This window comes from Durio zibethinus, chromosome 12 (genome assembly GCF_047325235.1).
Source record: "Durio zibethinus cultivar Kanyao isolate XHJ-2024 chromosome 12, ASM4732523v1, whole genome shotgun sequence".
NCBI lineage: Eukaryota > Viridiplantae > Streptophyta > Magnoliopsida > Malvales > Malvaceae > Durio > Durio zibethinus.
In genome coordinates, this window is record NC_143173.1 from 19,738,691 (window position 1) to 19,752,010 (window position 13,320).

A 13,320-nucleotide genomic window follows, 5' to 3' on the forward strand; every position below is an offset into this window, starting at 1 on the left:
CTTGGTTTTTTTTTTTTCTTTTTTTCTTTTTTCATTTTACACAAACACTTATTAAAAAAAAAAAAAAAACCCAACTATCAATCCCTGAATCTGTCAAAGCAACTTCTGAGTTCTGAGTTCTGAGTTCTGTCCTTTGGCATTTTCAGACAACTGCGAAGCTCAAGTCTTTTGTTCAAACAATCCTTAAAAACAAACCAAGGCCCTGCCAGAAGACCTTTCCTACAAAAATGAAACGTAAGAAGTGGTCAGAGCTTGAAGAACAAACCCTTTTGTCCAAATACTCCGATCTTTTCAATTCAGGAACTTTATCCAAACTCAAAACCAGAGAGAAAAAGTTCAAGCCCATAGCTAACCATGTTAACTCAGTTCATCATCATAAAGATCCCATTACTTTTCCTTTCGAATGGTCTTGGCGTGATGTATCTATTAAGGTTCAAAACATGAGGCACCAGTATTTGGGGGTGAAGCAGAAGATTAGAATTTCAAATGATGAGTTTAATTGGAAAGATGGTGAGAATCATTGGGAAAATTTTTTGAAGTATAAAGAGGTTTTTGGTGACGTGGAACTTGAAGTTAAAGGGAAGAAAGCAAGTGAAAGTAATGGTAATGGGAGTGATTTCTTTAAGGATTGTTGTGACTTGGGGTTCGAAATTGATAGTGAGGATTTTGAGGAGGAAGAGGAAGAAGATGGTGTTGATGGGGATGGGGAAGGAGATGATGGTGGTGAGGAGAAGGTAGGGAGTGAGGGTGAGTTTGGAGGAGAGAGGGAATTTGGTGATATTGGTACTTCTCGTGTTCAAAAATCGAGGAAGGGTGTAGGAGGAAGTAAGGGGTTTGGATTGCTTGGAACAAAGGTTTTGGAGTTGAGAGATGTGGTGGTGAGGAGGGAAGAGAAAAGGAGGGAAAGAGAGTTTGTAAGAGAGAAAGATGAGATGGAGAGGGAGCAAAAGAGGAGGGAATTGGAGTTTGGGAAGGAAAAGCGGTGGAGTGAGAGGGAGGAGAGGATGGAGGATTGGGAAATGGAGTTCGAGGAAAGGGAGTTGGTTTGGGCTAGGAGGGAGAGTGACAGAAGATCGAGGTTAGAGAAGGAATTGGATGAGGAGAGGAGGAGGAGGAGGAGAATGGAGGAGGAGCGCCAAGAGGAGGAGATGGAAATGAAGGAAAGGATGGTGGGATTGCAGATTGAACATGAAAAAGCAATGATGCAAATGCATATGGAGGCATGCCAGAACCAAATGCAGATCCTTGGGGTTATGGCTAGGCTCTTTTGTCAGTTTTATGGTTCAGCAAATGATGGGTTAGCAGCTGGTTTGGGGGGTTTGCCTCCTCAAGTTTTACAAAATTTGCAGCATCCTGGAGGATTAGGTGACAATGGGAAGCCTGATTCCAGTTCTCCTTCTGAATTCATCTAGACTATAATTCAATCACTTCTGTGGATGGTAATGTTGCTGGAGCCCAAATAAAAGTTTGTATGTTTGTACGATAGCTTTGGAATGTCATATTCTTTTCCTCTTCTAATGTTTCAATTAATAATCTTTTTGACATTTTTAACTTAAGGTTCCTGATTAATTTCTTTTACTTATTAGAACCTATGATGCATAATGGGCATAATTATACTTATTTGTTTACTCATGTTTGCTTTATGCCTTAATCCTTTATAAGTTTATTTATTGTGAGGACTCTTGCTTGAATAAGACACTTTCATGTTTCTTGGCTAATTCTTTGTTACTGGAACTGGTAAGTTCCCTGTTGAATAAAAACGAAATTGAGCAGGAAATGTGCTGTTTTATTTCATTTGCACAATCCAGTTTTAATTCAAAATAACTTCGATGTCTATGAGTTTGTGTCACAGCTTTGAGTTACTATGGTGCTATTTAAAACAATGAGAGAACTTGCCTCAGTTTAAGCATTCTAAACGAGGCATTTGTAATGTTATGTGTTCTGAAATGGTAGGTCTAGTAATTTAAGAATGGTGAGATCAAATTTCCAAAGCCAGCCCAGGCTTCACACTTTAATTAACAGTTTTTGAGTTGTCTTCTTTACTACACAGCTTTTCACTGTTTCTTTTAAGACAATGCATTCTACATGCTACTTCTTGCTTTATCTTTCTTTGGTTTCAGTGTTTATTTTTCCTCATACATTTCTTTTTCTTATGTTTGATCATGTTTGTAGTTTCATTGTCTAAAAGTGCTTTTTTTATATGTGTGAACACGTGTGCATATGGGGATGATATTCTCTATGAGTTTTAGTGTTTTCACTTACTACAATGCTGCACAATGGAGAAATAAGTTTATGATTAGAAGAAAATTGGAGCGAGAACAGAACGAGAAGAATTGGAAATTACAGGAAATTAATATGGGGAAATGATACAATTTGAGAGGCAAAGCATTGGATAATACAGGGCTTCAGCAAAGTCTAGCAGGTAGGACAAGGTTAACTGTTATTTTGAAAGATGTTCATATAGAATGTGTGATAAGAAGCTGCTGAGTAACGTAATGGCAAAGGCAAAGAGGCCACCTGAAGAGGATGTAAAGTGGATGGAGTTCATGGCGAGGTTGGTAATTTAGCATGATGCAAATGAAAAACTAATGCTTGTGGTAGTCTACTCAAGCCAATGCAGATTCCTAAGGTTATCATTTGTCTTGCTTTGTAAGTGCTTTCTGCCTCTTTGAATAGTTTCTGGTACAGAACCAAAAGCTGATTTCCATTCTAAGTAAATTTGTAAGTAAACCATTCTTTTGTTCTTTTTTCTTGTTTTTGTTAGTATTTAAGGCCGCCAGGAATTGAATCTGACCATCTTCTCTTATAGTGAATTTTCGTCTTGAGTCATGTTTATTGAAACTATATGCTTGTTTACATCCAAAGTCAACATGTGATAACCTTTCAAATTAGTATCCATTTTTATTAAAAAAAATCCAATAATATTAGCTTTAAAGGAGAAAGTGAGTGAGAAAAACAAAAAGGTCTCAGTTGAAGTAAAGGAGAAGAGCCTCTCAAATTAGTGTCCATTTTTTTGGCCTCCCAAAAAGCAACAAAAGAGACGATGAATTTGAAATGTAACAAATAAAGCTTTTTTTTTTTTTTTGTTTTTTAAATGCAGTGTAAGGTTCATGTGCATATATCATGTTAAGCTGTCAAATATTAAAAAAAAAAATAACATACTGCCAAGCAAAAGAATTCATCATCATTTCAATGCTTTTTGATATAGATAACATGAGATTCTACCCCATCAATATTTCAGGGCTGATTGCAGAATACATGAATACAAATCACTGAACACCTTTACAGCAGAGATAGATTTCAAAACAAATTAATCACCCAAAACCAACACAAACAAATGAAGCAAACTGAACGAAAAATGTTAGTATATGACCACAGATTACTGCTGTACTGTTTAGTAGTACCATTTATCCTATTGTATCACATTGTGTTTAAAGCTTGTGGTTTCTTCTTGCTTTCTGTTGCCAATGGAAGAGATATGTGAATGAACCCATACTTTCTTCACTGGGTGAAGTACTGCTTTTGATCATCTCCATGATCTTTTTGATCAGGTTGTGGAGGAAATGTTACATATTCCCTTAGGAGATGAAGCATTTGGTTCAAAACTACCCTTTTGCCTTTCAGTACAGTGGCCTCCATTTGGCCTCCTCACCACACATTCTTTAGGAGTAACTTGTTTCGTGCTCAAGATATCACTCATTGAAACTGTTGGCCTTAAAACAGGCTTTGGTTCATTGTCCATTGTTGGGTTTTACTTGTTCAAATCATGTAATGGAGACCGCGGAAGATGATGGTGCTGATGCTGATGATGAGGATGAGGTGGATGGAAATTGTTGATCTTGTTAGCATTGTAGACTACCTGTTTTTTTCTGTTCATGCACTGGAATCCATCTCCCGAGAGCCTCTTCAGCATCAAGTTGCTTTCTGTTTGCGATTTCCACTTTATTAGGAGCATCTTCGAATGCTTCTTTACCGTGTTTAACATCTTCTGAAGCTTCCTCCAGCTTCCTCAGGATTGCAAGTTTGGAAATATCTGCTTCAGCAAATTTGTGCATGGCATGAATTACTTTTCTGTTAGAAACTTCTTCTGCCCTTTGAACTTTTGGGTTTCGAAGAGATGGCTCCTGCTCTGGCAAGGAAAATCCCGATGAGTTGTCATTGCTTGACAAAGCCTTCATTCCAGCAAGGGCATTCATTTCAATAGGAGCAAGAGCTTCTTCCATCTTCTTGGCTGCAACCCACCTCATTTCATCAGTTTTTATACAGGGCTTGTTCTGTTCATTCCCTGGCAGTGGGATTGCTCTTGGAACTGCAGTTTTTGCAGGATCAACCATTTTCTTAAACTGCTCAGGCTTGGAATTGTTGTGAATAGGCGGCCTTAAAATGTTTGAAGAATTCTCAAAATTCCCATGATTTGCTTCCACATGGTTGGCAATCTGTGGCTTCACCCTCACTCGTTTTGGCTCCTCTTCTAGAGATGCCACCCCTGCAAACTTAGAAGTTAGCCTCTTACGGGTCTTTTCAAGTAAAGTTTTCTCTTTCTTCATTTTCTTATTTAGAGACTCAACAGAAGTTTGAATCATTCCAGAGTCATTGATAGTTTTACCAAGGTTCAATTTTGCTTGTTTCAAGTCCATCAAGATCAAATCAGTATACGAAATCCGGCACAGGCTTAAACTCCCAATCTGATCTGTTCATAGTGTTCCTTGTTCATTTCCTTGATAGCAGGAGCTGGCATGTGTTCATCTGAATTAGTCAAGTCTGGTGTGGTCATGCATTTCAAAGCTTCATTTTGGAGCTGGCTTTTTAACTCCTCCACAATCCTTTTTGAAGTTCCCAATTCATCAAGCACATCAAGTGTCTCCAATTCTTTCACAATCAGATCCTCCTCCAACTCTCTGCTTGTTCCTCCACTTTCTTTATGTCCAACTCTTCAATCCCTTGCTGCTCAAGACAAATTCTCGTCTATAAGAAAATACATTAACAAGAACTGGAATATATGCAAATTTGGGAAAAAAAAATTATACATGCAAATTGCAAACTAAAATTATGAAACAGGTTGAAGTTTCATGATTTCCCCTGCTTTTTCATTGTGAAATATAGCTTCTGAATCTGAAAATTAACAGGAGTCGACATGTCTAGTAGTTTATGCCATTTTCAAACCATTCGAAGCCATTTATTTCACTACAAATATTTCAGACAAAATGAAAGAGAAATATATAAATTAAAATAAGAAATCAAGGGAAGAATATATAAAACTACTACATTTAGTATTTAGGATAATCATAAAACAAAATTTCAGAATTCAAAACATGAAAAAGAAATAGGTAAAATTAAGAAATCAAAGAAATCACGACAAGAATACTATACCGGAATTACAGAAAAACACAATTCTCTTAATCAAATGTTTTTAAAAAATTCCATGTTAGTGGCACAGTTACAGTCTCCTCTAATTGTATAGAAGAAACCAAGAATTTTTTTTTTTCGTAAGTTAAAACTACAAAAGAAAATATTAAAACTATTTTTGAGACTGTATATATTCCACTAAGACAAACTACACAACAAAACAAAGCATACCTTTCTTACATCATAGTCAAACCAAAAGCAGAAAATACCTATATATGCCTCTCCAAACTTGTATAATAGCCCCCAAGGTCCGCTGCCACCAAACCGGGTCCAGCCTCCTTAACTGATCCGAAAGGCGGTGAAATGTCAATCTCAGCCCTCAAACTCACCCTCTTTATTCCTGGATTCGGGTCCCGGCCGGACCCACAACATGTCTTGGTGCAAAACCCAAAATCCTCGGAACTAGCCTTAGGCCTCACCTTCCGGATACCGGGTGTACCCGGAACCACTTCTTTGGGGGAGTCTTGAGGTTCTGTTGCCATTGCATATGCATACAAATATGCTTATAAAGTGAATGGCAATTTGAAAATGTAAATGTGAATGTGAGTGTAACGCACAGAGGAAGGTCTCTTTTTAAAGGGTGTGCAATTTGAGCTTTAAAGTAGAAAAAGAAGAAAAAAAACTATACTATGAGAAATCAAGAACTCTTTAGCGTAAGCTTGTTATGGTTGTCTCCATAGCAAGGTTGTGAATATAATATTTAACAACATATTGGTTTTTTGGAAAAAAAATATGTATGTTGTATAAGTTGTTTTAATATATTATTTTAAATTTTTTTATTTAATATAAATATATTTATAACTATACTTAAAATATTTACATAATAATACTATTGTTAGTATGCAAAATAAATATGCAATATCTTTAAATATCAAATAAATAGGTATAAAAAGTATAAAATAATATTATCAGTTTATAATATATTTTTAAACATTTAATTTGATCATATTTTTACGTAAAAATTAACCTTCAATTTAGTATTTTTAAATTAGAAAGGGACCATAATTGCTTCTTCAAAAGAGATTAAAATAAATATGATCATCTAGTTTGAAAAACAAAATTTAGAAAAAAAAAAACACAAAAATAGGAGTTGCTCTACAAAATACAGAGATGCAGCTCACAAGATAATTAAGTTACAAAATCACAATATTTTTCTAGGTCATGTACCGTAAAAAATGATTAAGTCACTAAAATTTATCGAAATTAATTAAAATTAATAAAAATAATTGATGTAAAATTGAAGGTAATTGTGTAGACATTTGAATTGATAAGATGTTATAAATAAATAAATTTCCTAAATTATGTTATGTTATTTATAAAGTGTTAATGGATTAAATGGAGCTAAATATTATTTAATGATAATATTAATATCTTTTTGTTGCAAGCTTGCCATAGCTTTAGAAAATTAGGAATCCAGTAAGAGCCGAATTCGAGTCAATGTAGTTTTTAATACATTTAATATATCAACTAAAGTAGAATGATGAATTTGAGCTTTTCCCAAACATAAATCTATAAATAAAAAGGGTTTTAATACAGTTTCTCACAATTTTGTTGACTAGCAGAGAACAAACATAAAGGGACAAAAGCAAATGAGCAACCAACCACTGAATAAAAGAGGGGAAGCGGGTGAGGTTTAAGGGTGTAAATGATACATTAGTACTCGTAAATTATTTGAGTTTGATTCGAAAAAAATTCGAATTCGGTTCGATTATTGTCGAGTCGAGCTCGAGCTCGAATAGCTCGACTTATCGATCGAGCTAAATTTGAGTATTTTTATATCCGATTCGAGTAGCTCGCGAGCCTAATCGAACTTTTATATTTAAATATATTTTTATTATTTTAATTAATAAAATATTTCGAGTTCGAGTTCGAATTCGAGCATGAATAATCGAACTCTTGTCGAGTATACGAATCGAGCTTATTTTTACATATTAATCGAGCTTAATCGAGCGAACTCGAATAGCTCAAATTCGATCACGAATCGAGCTCGAACTTAAAAAATAAAATTCGATCGAGCTCGAACCGAGTATCGAGCCCCGAATTGTGAGTCGAGCTCGAGCTTTTCACTATTCGACTCGACTCGACTCGTTTACAACCCTAATGAGACTACGAAGCAAGGAAAACACTCTTTTAAAGTGTAACAAATGCATGCATACATGCACTCTTTAAACCTTTAGTTTAATGGTTAAAAGTCTTTGAAAAGATACCAAATACCTGATTTTGAATCAAATCTTCCATCTTTCTTTACTTGTATTAAAATTTTGCATTCCTGATATATAAAAAAAAAAATGTATGCAAGCCATAGTGAAAAAGGGCATCACCACAATTACTATGTATGTATTGTTGCTGGTTCGAGAATTCGACAATTAAAGATAAAATTTTAAAATTAAAATATAAAATCATTATCAATTTTTTATTAAGTATGATTGATCATTTAAAACATTTATTTTTTTTGATAAAATCTTAAATTAATTAAAATTTATCAAAAAAATAATTTTAATTTTTGAAAACAATGTTCATTCAAACCATTAATTTCTCTTTAATTTTTTGAATTTATTAAAATCAATATTTAAAAAAATATAATTTTTTTTTAAATTTATACCCATATAAATTGATCTATTGTTAAAAGTGAATATTGAATAAATCATTAGTCAATAGCATTTTTTGTTGGTTTTAACATGTTTTCCTAGTTCTCACACTAACATAGTATATTACTACCTAAACAATGTAATTATTTTCCTTACATATGGAATAATTTTTATATGTGTCGATAATATAAAATTTGTTTTATATGAATTCATTTTTAATTATCTAATTTGATTAATTTATACTCGAACTGAATTATAAAAAATTATCATGTCTGATTTCTTCGGGAATAGATCTAAAAAAAATAAACAATGTAACATGTTCTTTTCTCAAACTACTTTAATTTTTGTCACACATAATTTAGCATACTAATTTGAGCATAGATTTTATTTTTTTTAGATAAAATCAGTCAAACCTCCTCGTAAAAAACCAAGAAAATTAATTCTTTAGACCGAAACGTTAATCAATTGCCTTTTAGATTTGTCTCCTATGATCGACAACTCCCATAAAATCTGGTCTGAATTCCAACAACAAGAAGAAAACAGAACATTGTACAAATAACTACTCATTTTGCACAATTAAATTACAAAGCTAAAACAAAAATACTAACAAAACAGACAAAGGACAAAAGCACGTGGTTCAAGGTTCTGCACGTGATTTGCGGTCTACCTTCTTCTCCCGTGGAATCTGCAGTAAGACATGGTAACTTGATTAATCCATTCTCAAATTTATCGGTTATTAAAATTTGGTTTTAATTGAATTAATTGATCGATTTAATTTAATTAATTAGTTAATTATTAAATTAATTTTATTGGTTATCGAAATTAATATTAAAAAAATTTTAATTTTTAATTAATTTGATTCAAAAATTGAATTAATCAAAAATTTAATTGAAATATAATAAAATTTATATATAAAATTAAAACTATATGAAATTATAAATTTCATTTCAAGTTATTAGAGTTTTTAATTTAATATTTTGATATTTATTTCAAGTTATTAGGGTTTTAAATTTAATATTTTTGTATTTAAATATTTTTATCGGATAAGTTTATTTAATTTATTTCACATATAAAAATTTAATATTTTAATTAAAATATAATTTAATTTAATGTATTTTATTATTTAATTATTCAAAAAAATTAATTGAACCAACCGAATTAATTTCGGTTAATTAAATTTTAAAATTAAAAAATTTGATTTAATTAAAAAAAATAAAATAATTTAATTTCATTAATTCGATTTTGAATAATTTAATTTTAAATTAATCAAACTGATTGAATAATATCCATATTCAAATATTAGATTCTTTTGTGTCTTGTCGGTAAAAAATTTAACTTCTGCTAAAGTATTATTCTTGCTTGTCCTTAAAATGTAAAAACAACTTCACCTTAGAATTCAAATGGTTGAATTAGCCAAATTAAGATTTAGCGGTTATTACCTTTTTTTAGTAATTGATAAAATGTAAAAAAATAAATAATTAAAATTCAATACCAATTTTAACATAGTTGTTCAATTTTTTATTATAAGAAAAATTGAAGCCTAGAGAGAATAAGGAAAAAAAAATTTACCAATGTTAAAAATTAAATTAACCTCTTAAAAAAATGAACAAATCATTTAAGCTAAACTTTATATTTCATAGTTATTTTTATAAAATTTTAATCTATCCTTAACCTTCCAAACCCCAATAACTATATATTTAACTCATATAAAAAAGACATTACGTGCCCTAAGACTCTAATTAATTCTTAATCTTCAGAAGTTACTCCAGCAATCATGCCATCGAATTAATACTCAGTCGGCTAGATTTCATGATTTTTCAATTTAAAAATAAATTAAACCATGCAACCTGTTTCTAGTAAAAATCTCAATTTTAACTCTTAATCATTTGAAAATCGTATTTATTTTTGTATTTTAATTGGTACGGACTTAGGGCTCTTCCATTGGATAGAGATTGGTAGTTGGATACGGTTCTATGAAGCAATTAATACATGATAATTGATAGATACACGATTGTATAAATGTATGGAATTGTGGGTACATTGCTTATATTTGTGATATATATATATTGAATAAAACGAATGTTTGTGAGAATTTTTTTATAAAAATATAATTTAAAAAATATAAAAAATAAATATTAAGATTTAAAATTTAAATTTATTAAATATTATTTAGTTTTTTTTTTAATTTCTTTTTTGACTTATTCTTAGATTGTACTATAAAAATGTCGTGTTTTTGACCGACAAATTAATGGTTGAATGGGAATTTCATAAGAAACAAATACGTCCCTCCATGTACGAATTTATACAGCAATTGGCCAAAGGGAAAAATAAAACAGAGAGTGAAATGTGCAAACTCAAGCTCCACAAATTTTCAATGCTCCTTGACTTTCATGGCTTTGAATTTTGACTATGTTTGTCCCTCTTAGGTTTCGTGTTCATTCAGGTTTTGGTTCAGTTTGTGACCCCGATGCTGGGTTCTTAATTAATGAGCCTCAACTCTTAGCATTTGAAATTTACATTGGCATTATTTGAGGGCAAATTGTAGTGGCAAAATCAGGTGGTCCATTAGTTAATCATAGTCGTCCTAATTGGTTTTTTTTTTTTTTTTTTTAATTATGAGAGTTCAAATTCTAATTCTAATTGAAAATTTAAATTTTGCACACGAAAATCATACATAGTTAATGAGATGAATGTGTGTTAATTAATTTCTTTTAAAAATTTTTTGAAATATGATTAAGATTTTAAATCAATACTTATTATAATTTTGAAATCAATTTCAATACCGTTAAATTAATAGTTTATTGATATGAATGTGTTTTAATTATTTAAATTTGTTTATGTGAATGTAAAAATTATAAAGTAAAAATTAAAAAAAAAATTTGACTTTCTAAAAACAAGGCTTAAAAAAAATGTAATCGGACTTTGAATCCCATATTTCTATTCCTATGTAATAAAAAAAAAAAAAAAAAAAAAAAAAAAAAAAAAAAAAAAAAACTAAACAGTCCTAAACCATTTTTTAGGCTAGCATATTACTATCTATCTTCCTTTCCAGCCAACAGCTTTTTTGATGGAATCATGGACCATGACAAGTTCTCATTTATTAGGGCTTTGCTTACTGTTCAACTGTTTTTCCTCATTCATAATATAAAGGAAGGTCCACAATAACCCACATCAATTTGCCTCATCAATGAGTCAGATTCTTCCAAAAAATTATTAATAAGGTACAGCTACCATATTAAAATTTCCGGTCAGTCACCAAAAATCTGATCTTCCTAATAAGTTTCATCTCAATTAGGTCATTGTCAAAGTTTATCCCCAATTTTTATTAATTAATTGAGCAAGCTCCACTTCATTAAAATCTTTGTTTTTTTTATAATGAAGTTAGGAATTTTTTGTCTTAATAATATTGGATGATCTTAAAAACTTAATTACCCATATAATTTTGTACGTAGTAATTCAAATATATATAAAAAAATTCTAAATAATGAAATTTGAATCCAAACTTAAATATCGCGTAATCTAATTTTATACATTCATGATATCAATATTATATAAATTTGCATAAGCCTTAATTGTACATTCACTAGACTAGACATAACAAGTTATTTGGCCTTGAAATATTCTATTCTGATCTTTACCAGCCTTCAACTTCGGATCTTGAGCCCCTATAGAAATTATAGATCTACTAAGTGTAGCTGACACCCTCCCAAAGAAACAATTAGCACCCACATCAGTTTCCAAAATGTTAAGTGACAGCAGCCATGAGCTGCAGCCTCAGAAAGGTCTCCAAATCAAGCAAGATGACAAGTTCTTCTCCAGGCTGATGTCCAAGGAAACTTCCATGGCTAATTCTTCTTTCAGGGTCTACTATGGAAGAGCTTCAGGTGCTGTTCCTTTCATGTGGGAGTCACAGCCTGGAACCCCCAAACATCCTTCTTGTGACATTGCTCTTCCTCCTCTAACTCCCCCTCCTTCATATCATTCCTCGTTCAAGTCAAAATCAATGCAGAAAAAGAGCATGAAACCAACCATTTTCAGTTCCATCTTTCGCAGGCTGATCAGTACTCCAAGGAAAAACCATGCTTCTCCATCTTCTTCACGGTCTTCTACATCATCTTCATCGTCTTTATCATCATGGTTATCATTGCAAGGTTGTTCTTCTTCCCCATCAGCTAATTCCATGAATCGAAAGTTTCATAGAAGGAGCTCTTTTTCATGTTCAAGATCGCCTATTCATAAGTGCATGGATGATGATGATGAGGAAGGCCAGGGATCACCGACTTCGACATTGTGTTTTGGGGCTAAACGCAGGAATCTGAATGAGTTTAGAGGATGCCAGTCAATGGTAAACATGAAGAAGGCATTGCTATCAATTGTTAGCCATGGCTGATAAGTTCAAGGTACAACTGCCTAGAGAATTGATTAATTAATTAATTAATTTCTATGACTTTCAGATGTTATTAATTTGCTATTTTCCTTCCTTGGTCTTTATCTTTTTGCCTTTTTAGTGTATTGTAGAGATCAGCTGTATTAGGTTCTAGTCTTTGCCCAACCTGCAGATGTTTGATTGTTGTGTTTGGGCTATGAAATTTTCATTATTGAACAGTTTGTTCAAACTCATCTTAATCCAATGCATGCTATTGTGAAAAAAAAAATTATGAGGTTTATGTAATATATAAGCATATTTCAATGAAATACCAATTAATGCATGGCTACCAACAAAAATTTTATCTATTCAAGAGTTTGGCTGATAATTTGGCTCTATTAATCTCTAATTAAGAACATTTAATTGTAAAAAAAAAGAGAAAAAACTCATTATCTCTTTACACGTTTAATAATTTTTTAAATAATTTTCTCTTATTTCTATATTATATATTTTTGGAACTTCTTCTTTAAAAAGTATTTTCCCCTATCCTTCTCCATACTTCCATGGCTGTTCACAAGAAGATGCTTGGAAGAAAAGAAATTATAAAGGCATACAAGGGGGTATGGGGTAGGCCATTAAATAATGTGAAACTTTATTTCTCTTGGCAAATGGCATTAAATAACCTTGTGGGATGCATTAATTCACTATAGCCTTTGCCTTCAGTGTCTTCTTTTCACACTAGCATGCATGAAAAATGAATACAAATATATATAGGAGTGGTAAGAATTCTTATACAAATTTATCATTGTTTCTCTTTTTTTAGCCCCTTTGGTTAGGTGAGGGAGAGTGGAGGGAGATGGGGGTGGTCCCCTTGGACTTGAACGTAACCTAAGATGATGATGATGATAGGAAATTAATAATAGGGTTTATAGGTAATTGAACTTTCATAGAAATAAAAAA

The 13,320-nt window shown here is 31.7% G+C and overlaps 2 protein-coding genes and 1 pseudogene across 5 annotated transcripts; 2 read left to right on the top strand and 1 right to left on the bottom strand.

Moving 5' to 3' along the window:
- Positions 1-38: 38 nt before the first annotated feature.
- On the top strand, positions 39-4,605 carry LOC111297229 (uncharacterized). Of its 4 annotated transcripts, XR_016326072.1 has the most exons (3): positions 39-1,439; positions 2,173-2,649; positions 3,552-4,605. XR_016326072.1 is itself a non-coding variant. In XM_022891880.2 (2 exons), the coding sequence occupies exon 1, from the start codon at positions 228-230 to the stop codon at positions 1,410-1,412; it is 1,185 nt and encodes a 394-aa protein (XP_022747615.1). In that variant the 5' UTR covers positions 39-227; the 3' UTR covers positions 1,413-1,439; positions 3,552-4,605. The 4 variants fall into 4 exon arrangements, 1 of the variants encoding a protein (XP_022747615.1); XM_022891880.2 differs by lacking the exon at positions 2,173-2,649; XR_016326070.1 differs by having other exon boundaries at positions 40-2,649.
- LOC111297230 (WEB family protein At2g40480-like) lies at positions 3,352-6,113 on the bottom strand (annotated as a pseudogene).
- Positions 6,114-11,570: 5,457 nt separating this feature from the next.
- Positions 11,571-12,599, top strand: LOC149515861 (uncharacterized). The gene has a single exon (XM_089741683.1). It carries the CDS (start codon positions 11,737-11,739, stop codon positions 12,382-12,384), a length of 648 nt encoding a protein of 215 aa, XP_089597809.1. The 5' UTR covers positions 11,571-11,736; the 3' UTR covers positions 12,385-12,599.
- The last annotated feature ends 721 nt before the right edge of the window (positions 12,600-13,320 follow it).